The sequence below is a fragment of the Trichosurus vulpecula genome, chromosome 8, assembly GCF_011100635.1.
Source record: "Trichosurus vulpecula isolate mTriVul1 chromosome 8, mTriVul1.pri, whole genome shotgun sequence".
In the NCBI taxonomy this organism is placed as follows: Eukaryota; Metazoa; Chordata; class Mammalia; order Diprotodontia; family Phalangeridae; genus Trichosurus; species Trichosurus vulpecula.
In genome coordinates this window covers 187,522,428-187,537,423 of record NC_050580.1, presented here as the reverse complement: position 1 = coordinate 187,537,423, position 14,996 = coordinate 187,522,428, and the positions used below count along the sequence as shown (strand labels likewise).

The 14,996-nt window shown below is 35.9% G+C and overlaps 1 protein-coding gene across 1 annotated transcript in view; it reads left to right on the top strand.

The window, feature by feature from the left end:
* The window catches only part of AQR (aquarius intron-binding spliceosomal factor), a 114,599-nt gene that overhangs the window by 28,484 nt on the left and 71,119 nt on the right, over positions 1 to 14,996 (top strand). Inside the window, exons 8-13 of the mRNA XM_036735557.1 lie at positions 674 to 774; positions 4,090 to 4,166; positions 6,616 to 6,680; positions 7,501 to 7,617; positions 11,960 to 12,073; positions 12,642 to 12,745. Of these exons, the coding sequence (XP_036591452.1) occupies positions 674 to 774; positions 4,090 to 4,166; positions 6,616 to 6,680; positions 7,501 to 7,617; positions 11,960 to 12,073; positions 12,642 to 12,745 (578 nt within the window). The remainder of the gene's footprint in view (positions 1 to 673; positions 775 to 4,089; positions 4,167 to 6,615; positions 6,681 to 7,500; positions 7,618 to 11,959; positions 12,074 to 12,641; positions 12,746 to 14,996) is intronic.

The window sequence follows — 14,996 nt, the reverse complement described above, 5'->3', positions numbered from 1 at the left end:
CCTGGTTTTGCTCCCTTCACTCATGATCAGATCATATACGACTCTCCAGGTTCTTAGGAAGTCCATCTGCTCTTCATTTCTTATAGCACAATAGTTTTCCATTACATTCATATCCCACAATTTGTTTAGCCATTACCCAATTGATGGCCATCTCCTTGATTTCCAATGCTTTGTCACCACAAGAAGGGTGGCTGCTATAAATATTTTTGTACATGTGGGTTTAAAGGATTCTTTTTGTCATACTGTTACATGGATGTTTCCTAAAGAATAAAAGCATGAATAAGATTTTCCATTTCTTTTTCTGACAGCTTTACCCATAAAACAGTAAGCTTTTCCATATGCTTTATTCCTATAATAATAATATAATGTAAGTTTTTACCATAATTTTCTAGATATACATTGTACTAAATCCAAATTTAGAAATGAGCTATATTTAATTGCTAATCTTTAGAATTTTTATTAGAAAAGGCAATTCTATAACAAAGAAATATATTCTGAGTGTCATAATAAAGAATTGGAGGGTAGTATAAGGAGCTTTGCTTTCGGAGTATGTTTGGGTTTTGCTAAGAATGATTTGCCTCTAATGGGTAAATGTGAGAAATGAATTACATGTTGGTTCGTGTTTCTATGCTAAATTAATTCAATTTAATGACTATATTCCATCTTCTTTCAGGCACGTTTGGAATTAGAATTGAAAAAGACTCCCAAACTTAGAAAATTCTGGAACTTGATAAAAAAGAATGATGAAAAAATGGACCCAAAGGCACGAGAGCAGTATGTAGTGAAACTTTTATTCTTTGTTACTTGACTTTCCAAAATTCTGAATTTCTTGTGGGCATTAACTGTGCCTGCCACTTGCTTGCTGTATGCTAGATGCTATACAAAATACAGATATATGCTTAATAGGAGATTTTTAAAGCACATTTTCACTGATGTTTTTAGGTCATTGTTTGGAGTAGAAACCGGTCACCCTGTGCTTTCTCTCCCTTCCCCCTTTACATAAGTTTGTACACCAGCGAGCAGCTTAAATACTTTGGCCGCATAATGAGAAGACAGGACTCATTGGAAAAGACACTGCTATTGGGAAAGATTGAATACAATAGGATTAGGGAATGGCAGAGGGTGAGATAGAGGGTTTGTCACAAAAACAATGAACATGAGCTTGGGCAGACTTTGGAAGATAGTGGAGGATAAAGGAGCATGGTATGCTATAGCTCCTGGGGTGATAAAGGGTTGGACATGACTGAATGATTACACAACCACAAAAAGTGAGGTTGAATTATCTTCTCTCATGCCTTTGATGATAAAACGACTTTCAGATTTATATCCTTAAGACTTTTCAGATTTATATTGCTAGCTATGAATCCATGTAAATTTCAGTCCAGTACCTGCAGTTACTTTTTGGACATATGCAGTTGGATCTCTTTATTTTTAACTTTTTGGACAGGGGAAGGCAAGGCAATTGGGGTTAAGTGACTTCCCCAAGGTCACACAGCTAGTAAGTGTGTCAAGTGTCTGAGGCCAGATTTGAACTCAGGTCCTCCTGACTCCAGGGCCGGTGCTCTACTCACTGTGCCACCTAGTTTCCCCTGATCTCTTCATTTTCAAACCAGTTTCACCATCTTTTTCCCAAAACAAGCACCTTTCTACAATTCTTTGTTTCTGCCAGTCATTCTTAGCTCTGCCTTCTATTCTCATGTTCTTTAAATGTCCTTCCAGACTATTTCTTCTTATTTATCCCTGTGCTTAACCCAAGTCCAAGTTGTGTTATGAAATTCATGCTTCCAGTATTTTTCCTTTCTTTAACTTATCTTATACACTAATGCCAGATATATTTTCCCAATTATTTCCCTTTTAGTGTTAGCTGAAATGGTTTTTGCAAAAACTTCTTAATTTTGTGTAATCAAAATTGTCTGTTTTAATCTTCTATGACCCTTTCTGTTCCTTGTTTGGTCATGGACTCTTCTCTAATCCACAAATCTCAAAGGGAAGGTCATTCTTTTTCAGCTAATTTGTTTATCCTTTTGTATTTATTATGTATTCCCTTGTATCTTTTCTTGGTATATGGTATGAAGTGGTGTTCTAAATCTAATTTAAAAAAAACCCACTTTTTTTTCAATTAACAACAATTTTTTTTCTCTCTCCTCTCCCCGTTTTCCCTGAAAAGAAAACATAATAAATTCCTTGTAACAGTCAAGTGAAACAAGTCTAAAAAATGCAAGTCATATTTTGCATATTATTTCATCACTTCTCTGTGATGAAGTGGGTAGCATTCTTCATGATTCTCTGGAATTTTTTTTTTTTTTGGACACTGGACCTTCTTTTCTCACTCATGCTGGAAGTGCAGTGACTACTGGTCCATGCAAAAGCTTTGATCTACTCCATTTCTGACCAGAATCAGTTTACCCCTTCTTAGGTAGCTTTGTGGCCCCTGTGCTCCAAGGGTTACATTGGCACCAGACTTAGTGTGAACACCCAATTGACAGGAACTCTCAAGCTCAAGTAATCCACCATCCTCAGCCTCCCCTAGAAGTAGGATTGTCAGTGTACCCCACCACAGTTGTCATGGAATCATGTTTGATTACAATTCCAGAATTGTTTGTTTTTTATAATATTGATGTTAAAGTATAAATTGTTCTCCTGGTTCTGCTCACTTCATTCTATATCAATTCAAACAAATCTCCAGTTTCTTTGAAATCATCTTTTCATTTCTTATAGCACAGTAATATCCCATTATATTCATGTACCATAATTTGTCTAGCCATTTCCCAATTGATAGACATCCTCTTAACTTCTGGTTCTTTACTACTACAAAAAGAGATGCTATAAATATTATTGTACATGTAGTATCTTTTCTTCTTGCTTTCATGTCTTTGGGGATATGGACCTAATAGTGGTATCACTGGGTCAAAGGGCATGCACATTTTAGTAACATTTTGGGCATCGTTCCAAATTACTTTTCAGAATGGTTGGACCAATTTTAACATTTGTCATTTTTTTTGGTCAGCTTTGGCAGTATGACAGGTGTGAGACTCTTGTACCTTTAAGTGTGCCTTTAAGATGTCAGATGACTAATTTATTTGTATTTGATGAATAAATATATGAACTAACATGATTTGGGGAAGTCCCTTCTCATCCTGTGTCTGTTACTTGGCAGTGAAAAATCTTTAACAGCAATAGGAGGATTATAGATTTACACCTAGAAAAGACCTTAGAGATTATCCAGTCCATCTCCCTCATTTTGGAGATGAGGAAACTGAGGCCCTAGAAAGGTTAATTGGCTTGCTGAAAGTCACATAAACAGTTAGCAGAACCAGAATTTGAACATAGATGCCTTGACTTCAAATCTGGAGCTCTTTGTACCACAACATATTTATTTTTTTTAAATGATTCTATAAGGTAGATATTAGGGCTTTCTCACATTTTTTTTGGTGTTTTGATACACTATCAAAGTCTAGTGGGAGAGATAACATGCAAACGTGTGTACAAATAAGCTTTATAAAGATTAAATAGGAAATAAGAGAGGGAAGGCACTAAAATTAAAAGGGATTGGGAAAGTCTTCCTGTCAAATATTGAGCTTTATCTGATCCTCAGAGGAAGAAACCAAGAGTCAGAAATGACAAAGGAAAGAATTCTAGGCATGCAGGACAGCTAGGGAAAGTGCCCAGAGTTGGCAGGTGGAGTGTCTCACTTGAGCTGTAGCAAAGAGACCAGTGTATGGATGGCAGAGTAGAGGGTGGGGGGAATGTATAAGGTAATAAAAGGACTGGAAAAGTGTCTATGTGGCGACAAGTTATGAAGGGCTTTGAACAGCAAACAAGATCTTCTCTTTGAGCCAGGAGGGGTTAGGAAGCTATTGAAGTTTTCAATTGGGAGGTTGGCATAGTCAGATCTTCACTTTAGAAAGATCATTTTGACAGATGAGTGGAGGATAGACTGTAATGAGGAGAGATTTGTGGCAGGGAGATGAACCCAGTAAGCTATAATAATAAAACAGTAATAATAATCATGTTTCAGTTTTTGGAAATTTTGTTTTCATTTGAGTGTCTTTTCAGATACATATATATTAAATATTTGTGATTTTTTAGGTCCCATAAGGAGCGAAGATTCCTTTCAGAGCTCATCCAGAGGTTCATATCTGTGTTGAAATCAATTCCACTTTCCGGTAATTACTTTGTTTTATTCAACTTGTTTTTTAAATTGTTGTCCATGTTATTTTAGCCAATTAAATGGGGCTTTGAAATTAGCTTTCAAATCTACTATTAGGATAATTTATAATTTCAGGTGTCAGAAACATGTAAATTGTGAATGTCTTAAAGCATTATCGCATATCTAAATATGAAAAAAGAGCAGACACTTTACCCAACTATTCATAGTAGGCATTCTGTGGTCGAGTGGAGCTATTTTTGAGATGTGACCTTGTGACACTATCCTTTGAGCTAGAAAAAGGAGTTTGGGAGTGAATTCTTCTCTTCTCAAACCTTACTTCCTGAAGAAATAATAAATTAATGACGCTGAGAGCATCATAAACCTTAGTCAGAGTGGCACCTTATTGTAGTTAAATATTGAAACATCTCTGTTATCCTACCCATTGTAGGACCTTTAAGTTGATGCATTGTAATAAAGAGAGCATCATTTTACCTGAAAAACCTTACATTCCCTAAGCCACCAAGACAGATTACAGCATGGGACTTTGGAGATAAGTGCTATGGAATTTCCTCATGTATGTGAGTTAAGTGACTTGCCTAGGGTCACACTGGAAGTATTACCAGTAAAGTTTGTAGCCACGTCTTCCAGCTAGCCTTGTACTTTATTCCTTATACCAGGCTACTGCTAATTTTCTTTTTCCTTTTCTGTCTTTCTTCCTTTGTCTTTACCTGGGATTTTATTGGTTAGGAAACTACTACTGAAGCAGTTCCCCCTTCTCAGTTCCAGTTAACACCTGTTGACCTAGAGTCTCAGTGTTGCTTGGAGCACGGAGAGGTTGAACATTGGTCTTCCTAACTCTTAGTAGCTATTCCTCTCTAGTGATCTTTATTGGTCACTAAATAAAACTACATGGGGAAAATTGGTAGTTGGAGATTCTTAACAAGGAGACAGATTTTTTTTTTGTTATTTTTAGTGTTAAATCAGTAGTTAATGTCTAGTAGTAGTTTATCTTCATTGAGAGAAGCAGAAAGGAAACATGCCATACATTTTTCCATACCAAATTTAAAGAAAACTAGTATTAATAACGACATTTTCAACTGTAAGGAATAATTTTTTGTTGTTGCTGTATTACAGATAACTGAATATTCAGTCAGCAGTTGTTTAATACCTCATATGTACTGTGCTGCATGATGGGAATAAAAATACAGTCTCTGTTTATATTCTTTAAAACTCTTGGCCGAGCACTCTGAGGCAAGAAAGAAGTTAGAAGGATGAAGGCTTTGTTTTCTGGAGCATGTGATAGCAATATGGAACATATTTAAGATTAGCTTCTCTGTTTCTGAGAATTTAAGTATGTGAATTACCTGGAGACTAAAAGTTTATGTCACAGTTAACTTAAAGAAAATGATGGCCTGTAGAAATTTTTAGCAGTCCATACGTGCACACAACCATTAGCAGACACTGTCTTCTTTTACCCTTTAACTATAATTCATTCTTCTCTTTGCTCTTGATGTAACTCATTTACTCTGGTGAGGAAAAACCAAAAAAGAAAAGAAATAATAAAGTAAAAGAAATAATAATTAGATTTTATTACATGTCTTTAATGACTTCTGCTTGAGATCCTTTAGGTCTAAATGTTTTTTGAGTCCTGTGTGTGTGAATAAATGTTAATTGGCAAAGTTGCACATGGATTTTATGCATAGCATTTTGTCATGAAATTTTCAAATCAAAGTTTGTGAAACAATAGAATAATAAGTTAATCTGCATTTTTAGATGGTGGCTCCTCCAGAAAAAAAATTCACTATTAGGGAGTTTAAAATTATTTCCCCTTTAATTTAAGGACAAAACTCGACAGGATGATTTTAACTGGCAAAATAGTTGTGTCTAAATTATTTTCTGGCATTTTGTACTTTTGCCCTTTAAATTAACAATTATTTAAAAACAAGAAGACTGGTTTGGGGTTTGGGTTGTGGTTTGGGGAAGAGAAATATGAAGAGTGTAAAACTGAGTAAGAGTTTACAAAAATCATTTCTTTAATGAAGGAAATGTAAATAAAAATTGTGTAGAATTCTTTTTATATTTTTCATTTCCTCCTCAAGTCTTCAGGCCCTCTCTAAGTCTAGTTTCTAAGTACAGTTGATTTCTTTGGAATATAGTACTAATATGAGGGGAACAAAGAGGAATTCAAGAAATTAAAAAGCGGGGTATATTGTAGATTACATATATAATGGAGACACATGTGAGGATAAGAAGTAGATCTCTTTTATTTGAGGTTTGTGGTGAGATCCATAACTTGACTCTTAATCACAATTGGAGCAACCTTCTAAACATACCATCACCCACTCCCCCCACCCCCCACATCTGAAAGATTATCCAGACATTGAGGTCTCAAAGTGGCTATAAATTTCAAAGCAGAATATGAATGATGGCAGAATAAAATAAAAATAAAGGTTTTTTTCTTCCAGAAACCCTCACTATGGACAAAGTGCATTACTGTGAACGATTTATTGAGCTGGTGGTTGATCTAGAGGTAAGAAGTCTAAGATGATCTCTCTTATAATGAGGTAGAAGCCTGGTTGGACCTGTGTTTCTGTTTAATTATTTCAACTTCACTCTGAGGTGTCTGTCATTAATGTCTCTAGAATGGGAAAAAAAAAACCAGATTATCAAATTGGGGTAAAAAGTACCCAGTCTTTGACCTCAGATGATGTCTATACTTGTATCTATTCCTATGCCTATACTTACATATATATCTCAAGTCTGTATGTGTTTCTGTGCTTTGATGGCTATAGATAATAGCTTGTTCACACATGGCTACTTTTTACAGAAAAGTGCATGATGAATATAGTCATTAAATTGGTTGGTGTTCAGGAATTAATTTTCTGCCAGAGTTGTCTAACATAATGTAAGAGGAATAAGTGTAGTTGTTAATAATGGCTTATGAAGTCAATTTGTTTCTCATGATAGTGATAAGATACGTTGTATGTTACGAACAACACTTGTTAAGTAACATTAGAATTGTACCTTGTTGTTGTTATTTAGCAGTTTTTTCAGTCCAATCATGTTTGACTCTTCATGATTCCTTTGAGGTTTTCTTGGTAGGTACTGGAGGGGTTTGCCATTTCCCTTTCTAGTTCATTTTACAGATGTGGAGACTGAAGCAAACAGCATTAAGTGACTTGCCCAGGGTTATACAGCTAGTAAGTGTCTGAGGCCAGATTTGAACTCAGGAAGATGAGTTTTCCTGGCTCCAGGCCTGGTTCTCTATCCACTGCATAACCTTGCTGCCCCAGAATTCTATGTTGTCTGAGGAGAATGTGCAAATTTGGTTTCTCTGGTATTTCTTCTAGGCCTTGCTCCCTACACGGCGCTGGTTTAACACAGTGTTAGATGACTCCCATCTTGTGGTTCATTGTTACCTGTCCAATCTTGTTCGTAGAGAAGGTGATGGTCACCTTTTTTCCCAGGTGAGCTATGATGTACTTGAACATATATATATGTACACACACACATATTTACTATTGAGAATTTCTTTATTTTTAAATGTTTGAATTTTGGTTCATTTTGATGTCTTGTACAAAGTCCTTCATGGAAGGCTTATCCAGTGCCTCACTGGGATGTGGAAGGGAATTGTGGGTTCTAGGAACCTGTATCAGTAAAGTACGAGCCCTGGCAAATGGTAGATATTAGAAGGCTTTGAGTACCATCTTAGTAACACTGACTTCTTTTCTAAGACCAGACTAGCCCAATATGGAGAGGTCTGTTACCATCAGGTTGCAACTTCATGATGAATATTTGCCTGTGGCAACCTAGAAGCAGAGAAAAGGACAAAATGAGCTTCAGTCCTATGTGCTCCTCTTCCCCTTCTGCAATAATAGCGGCAGGAAAATGGACAGAAGGTGCTGAGTTACTATTTCTAGAATGTCTATAAACCAGAATTAAATTCTTTAAACATTAGATCCTTATCCATTGACAAACCAGTGGAAGAATTGAATCATTTCTATATTTACATTCTCACTTTAAGTGAAATTAAAATATTAGGAAGTTACAACTAAATGGAAGGATGGCTCACAAGTTTTCCTTAGAGAGGCAAATATAGGAGTCAGTTTTATTATGTGCCCCAAAACCACAGATAAAACATTAAAAAAAAAACTCCGTAAACATCAGCATAAACAAAAAAAAAAGCTAGTACAAAAATAATTGTAGTTTATGCACCAGCATTTGTTATGGAAAGTGCGGAAGTGGAGAAATACTATGAATAACACCAATAATCCAAATATAACTAGCTTATACTTTAATGCTAAGCTTCAGTACAAAGGTGGATATAGATCAGGATAGCCAAAGATATATTGAATAATATGAATTAGTATGAAGAAAGAAAAGAGGCTAAAAGCTATGGACTACACAGTCCTCATCCATGTATGTCAAATACTTCATGAAGAAAATAAGATTGCAGTGGATCTGAGGGGTACAGAATAACATAAAAATGAAGTTGTCTTAACTGAAAGAAAGGAACCAGTCATATAAATAATTTTTGAATCGGATCCTTAACTTATTAGAGCAGACATCAAAATCAACACCAAACTAGGAGCAAGATTAAAAATGAGAAGGTAACAGTGGGCAAATAAAATAGCTTTGACTTGACCTAATTAATTTAGAAATGCTAAAAAGTGGGAAGGGGATAAAGGAACAGTCACCATTAGTGTCAACACAAATGTCATCATTACACCATTTCTAGAAGCTGAGATTTAACCAGTATAAATCAGTTTCCTGGAGGAGAACAAAAGAATCTCCTACAAAGACTACTTCAGGCAGTGTGCACACACTTAACTTAGCCGGGAGGTCATAGCAGTCACTGGCAAAACAGGTTTAGAGTATAAACTAATTTGCAAAACATTTTGGAAAGGATGGCTTAAACTATGACCAGATTATTGTCTCACACAATGGTGAGAAGTGATAGAGGGGAAAATGAAATTCCAGGAAGCTTATATAATACCTTAATAATAAAAATAGCCCAAGTTTATATAGTGACCTAAAGTTTGCTAAGCACTTTACACACATATTCTCAAATGGTCCTCACATTGCTAATATCCCCATTTTATAGTTGAGGAAGGTCACGTACTTTTCTGGAGTCACGTAAGTGGTAAACATTTGAGGCAAGATTTGAACTCAGATATTCATGACTGCAAGTCCAGTATCTTGTCTACTACTCTGTGCTGTCTAATGACTCAAATCTTTCTAGGAATATTTAAGCCTAAACCGGGGAGAAAGACAAATTGGAAAAAGAGCTATACATTTCTTTAATTGGTTATTTTCTTCATCAAGAGTGGGATTGTGTATCAAGATAGCCAAAAGAAGAAAAGAGTCTGAATACTTGGAGAAAACAATTACTACCGAAAAAGTAAACAAAAAAAAACAAGTTAAAGAAAAGATGTCAGTAATTGCCTGTCTATATCTCTCCTTACCTGCAAGGAATTTTTATGAAAATGTTCTGCACATGTTTCGAGGGCATCTTCAATGAAAATATGAGGATGGAAGGGATAGGCTTTCTCAAAATATACTCTTTAGCAGGTCGTATTTTTCACATCACATTTGACTCGATGGTGCAGAGAGAAGATCTCATTATGCTTATTGTTTGTTAAAATTATGAAAAAGGTCCTTTAAAGATTTGATAACAGTGATGCTTCTGTGCCTTTACAGAAGTGTCCTATACCTAGAATTCTCTTTCTACTTAACTTTGCCTTGTGGAATCCCTAGCTCCCTTTAAAGGCTTATTTTCAAGTGTCACTTCCTACAGGAGGCCTTTCCTGAATCATCTCTCCCATGGGATAAACGCTTTACTCATCTCTTTGAGGACTAGGATTGTTTTATTTTTGTCTTTATGCCCCTAGCTTCTAGGACTGTGCTTGACACATAGAGGATGCTTATAGATGCATGTTGAATCAAATCAGAATTATGGGTTATCCAGAGAGCAGTGCAGACATATATGTACATATACATAGGAAAAGCAAATTATGGTATTTCATGTAGAAGTCAGGTCCAGAAGAAGGAGGTAGGTTAGTCATGTACTGAGAGCAAGTAATAGATGAGTAGCTGGCATGCTACCTTGTTACCCTTGTAATATAAGAGACTTGACGGGAAGGATACCAGCATACTATGTAGCCCCCCAGCAGAGGATTATGGGAGGACATAGGTAACAGTTGGACAAAATGATAAAATGTCCTGCACCATTGGAGGGAGTATACAAGTCAGTAAGCATAGGTCCTTTGAAGTATTGAAATGCTTGTCTTATTGGTATACTTCTGAGTTTTATCTTAAATTAAAAATGTCCTTTATCCTACAGAATAGATGCCCTCCTTAGAAGTTGACTCCAACAAGAATAATAACATTAACTAACATTTATTGTGCTTACTAAGTGCCAGGTACTGTGCTGAGTGCTTTGTAATGATTATCTCATTTGTTCCTCACAAAAACCCCGAGAAGTAGGTGCTATTATTATCCTTCTTTTACAGGTGAGAAAACTGAGGCAAACCAGAGATTAAGTCACCTACCCAGGGTGATGCTGGTAAATGTCTATGAGACCAGATTTGAACTCAGATCTTCCTAACTCCAAGCCTAGCACCATCCACTATGCCATCTCTCTTCCCCTCTAGAATGAATATCTGCAGTTTTCCTATTAATTTGCATTCTAATTTTGGATCTTTGTTCTCATCTGTCATTTAATTACAGTGCAACAGGAGAATCACAGAAGACAGTGAATAATGATTTCAAATGATCTCTGCCATATCCTTCTGTTGCCACTGTTTTGGTGATGTAGTTACCTGGGAGCATTGATATAAATCCCCAGGACAGAAGGAAAAGTGTTGAAATTCACTACCTGATGTTCTTGTATTTTTTATACAAGAATAGAAGGTTGTATCAACTTCCAATTCTCCCTATCTTTTGGTATTGATATGAGAACAAATGGGCAATAATATGAGTCTTCTGGAAACATAAATCTGATTCATTCCCAACTTTTCTGATTTTGAGGGGCCATTTAGCTCTAGTTTAAATTGCCATATGATGATCTACCACAGACTTATGACCTGCCACACTGTACAACTAAATGACAGCTCCATCTTGGACCTATTATGTGTCATCGTTCCCTAGCACAACTCTTGTGTTGTCTCCATCGGTGAAACTGGAGAAGAATGTCCCATGCTTTGTAGCAATTAGTCAGGCTTCACTGTATATAGCCAGTGGCCTGAGGTGAGGAAAGAACCACATAGAATCTCAGATAATGCCCATCCCCTGCCAGACCACTGCTAATGTAGCACTTTAAGCTTCACCAAGTAGGAGAGAAATGGGAGAGGCATTTCCATTTGGACATCTCATAACCATCAATCAGCAAGTCCTTTTGTAGTCCTGTTCAGAGTAAATATACTCATTGGTACCCCTTAGTGTTACATTTTTATGAACTTTATTTCATTGAAATTTAGAACTGTTTGGTTTCAGGAATTTTAATGTCTCAATTTTATTATTCTAGTTTTAGAATTCTTAGATGGAGAATTGAACATGCAGATTAAATGGACCATTGACAATGCTTTTGTTGTAAAACTGGTCACAAGCTACTTTTCAGTCTGGAACATGTTTTAGTTATATTTTGGGGTTGTGATTTCAGTAGATTTCTTCTTCAGAATATAGGTACTCCCTGAGGCTATATGTGGACTTTGTGATGAGGAATGCTGTTCACAGAAGGTACAATGTTAGTTTTTGCTTTTGCTATATGTTCTGATCACACAGTTCATTAATTTAAATGTATCATTTCAGCTTTTAGATGTCCTTAAATTCTACACTGGCTTTGAAATTAATGACCAAACTGGGAATGCTTTGACAGAAAATGAGATGACAACAATTCACTATGATAGAATTACTTCCTTACAGGTAATTTTAATGCATTTAGCTCTATGTGCATATGTCCCAGATAGTTATCCCATCCCATCCCTCTCTCCTACTAATACCCATACCATACCATACAATTTGAGTAGGTATCTTGCTTGTAGTGTTAATGGAAAAAAAATCACCTTGCTAATACTTTAAGGTCTGCTTGAACCTTTGATATTTATAGTTTTGATGTTTAAAAGAAACGGTAGTGCTTTTCTTTCACATGAAGCTTCATTATTCCTTCTATCTTAGGAAACAGTTTTCTTTCACATGAAGCTTCATTACTTCTTCTTTCTTCTCTCTTAGGAAACAATTTTTTAAAAGATAAAATTATATATGATTTATATATTTGTAATAACAAAATTTATATATGACATATAATCTTACTATTCATAAATAACCAAATTGGGCTGTTTGGTAATTTAAAGGTACTGGCACCGTCTTTAGTTTCATTTTCTTACTGTGCATTTCCTTTTACTTAACAAATGTGAAAATGGTGAGCTTTTGAGAGTAAAAAGATGTTATCAATGTATGAAAGTTATTGGGATTTCTGTTGGTTTTTTTCTAGAGAGCTGCTTTTGCACATTTTCCTGAATTGTATGATTTTGCCCTTTCAAATGTGGCAGCAGTGGATACTCGTGAATCTTTGTTAAAGTTTTTTGGACCTCTTAGGTAAGTCAACGAAAGAAAATAGTATTTTTGTGTAATATAGTTATTGTGCGCTAGTGCCTAAACTTTAATTTTATTTTGTTGTTCTTTGTTTTTTATTTTCATTGATTTTGCAAACATTTATTAAGCTCCTAGGGTGTGCAAAGCTCTTTTTATGATTATACTTCATCACTTTAGGTTCTTGCTTTTTTATTTGGAATCATTCTTTCTCTTTTATAGTTACTGACTTCTCTTGTCCCAAGATTGAGCACTCTTGTATTTTCATTTCATTTAGGTTAGACCATGCATTTTTTCTGTTTTTTGCTAATTTTCTTATTATCCTTTTTTTTTTCTGCCATATAAATGTAAGGTAGAATTTTCCAGGCCTTATGCTGTCCACAGAATAGGGGTCACGGACAGTAAGCTGGACCTTCTGTCATTTGTGTTTCTGTGAAAACAGTGTTGTGCACACTTTGGACATCCAACAAATATGCACTGAGGTTGATAGAGATATAACATGCCAAATTTTAAATGCTTGGAACAGATGATGATGGTGATAATTATCTTCAGGCAGTTATTAACCACCTGTAAAAAATTTCCTGCTTTTAGTCATTAATTTTGGCAAAAATTTGCTTTTGGTCATTGGCCATTAAAAATGAAAGGAGCAGGAATTTTGTGGTTTTGATATTTGTATGTGAGTTAGACATAGTAGGTGTTTAAGGTAGTAAGAGATTTGCTTATTGAATACGTGATTATTTAGAAGTAAACATTACTAAGATAATCTTTTCTTTTTCAAGTCCAATATTTGTTGACAGCAAAAGCACCCATTTTCACTGAAGGTGCCATTTTAAACATGTTTGTTTGATGCTTTCAGTTTATATTTATATTTGCTCCTCACAACCCGCACCCTGCCCCTGGAGAATGGGCCTAATAGGATAATAAATTTAGAGTTGGATGTGAGTACAGAGGCCATCTAGTTTAACTAACCCCATTGTTTTATTGATGAGGAAACTGAGGTCAGGGAAGGCTTAAGGGTCTTGCACTACATAAGTAGTGAGTAATAGAGGAAGGATTTCAGCCCAGGTATCCTGGCTGTAGTAGAGCCCATGCTCCTTCCTTCCATTACCTTCCTTGCCTGCCTCAAGATAGGGATCATTCCTTATTTTATTTTATTTTTTTAAAAATTTATTTAACATATTTGGTTTTCAGCATTGATTTTCACAACAGTTTGAATTACAAATTTTCTCCCCATTTCTACCCTCCCCCCCACTCCAAGATGGCATATATTCTGGTTGCCCTGTTCCCCAGTAAGCCCTCCCCTCTATTACCCCCTCCCCTCTCATCCCCTTTTCCCTTCCTTTCTTGTAGGGCAAGATAAATTTCTACGCCCCATTGCCTGTGTATCTTATTTTTTAGTTGCATGCAAAAACTTTTTTTTTTGTTTTTGAACATCTGTTTTTAAAACTTTGAGTTCCAAATTCTCTCCCCTCTTCCCTTCCCACCCACCCTCCCTAAGAAGTCGAACACTTCAACCTAGGCCACGCATGTATCATTATGTATAACCCTTCCACAATACTCATGTTGTGAAAGGCTAACTACATTTTGCTCCTTCCCAACCCATCCCGCTTTATTGAATTTTCTCCCTTGACCCTGTCCCCTTTCCAAAGTGTTTGTTTTGATTACCTCCACCTCCATCTGCCCTCCCCTCCATCATCCCCCCCCCTTTTATTTTTTTTTATCTTCCTCCCTCTTCTTTCCTGTGGGGTAAGATACCCAACTGAGTATGTATGGTATTCCCTCCTCAGGCCAAATCTGATGAGAGCAAGGTTCACTCATTCCCCCCTCACCTGCCCTCTCCCCTCCTCCCACAGAACTGCTTCCTCTTGCCACCTTTATGCAAGATAATCCACCCCATTCTCTCTCTCCCTATCTCCCTCTCTCAGTATGTTGCTCTCTCATCCCTTAATTTCATTTTATTTCTTTTAGATATCTTCCCTTCATCTTCAACTCACCCTGTGTCTGCTCTCTCTCTTTTACATATATATATATGTGTATATATATATATAAAAACACACACATATATATACATACATACACATGCATACATATACACATAGATACATACATACATACACATTCACTTATATATATGTAAACATATATATATATATATATGCATATTCCCTTCAGCTACCCTAATACTGAGGTCTCATGAATCATACACATCATCTTTCCATGTAGGAATGTAAACAAAACAGTTCAACTTTAGTAAGTC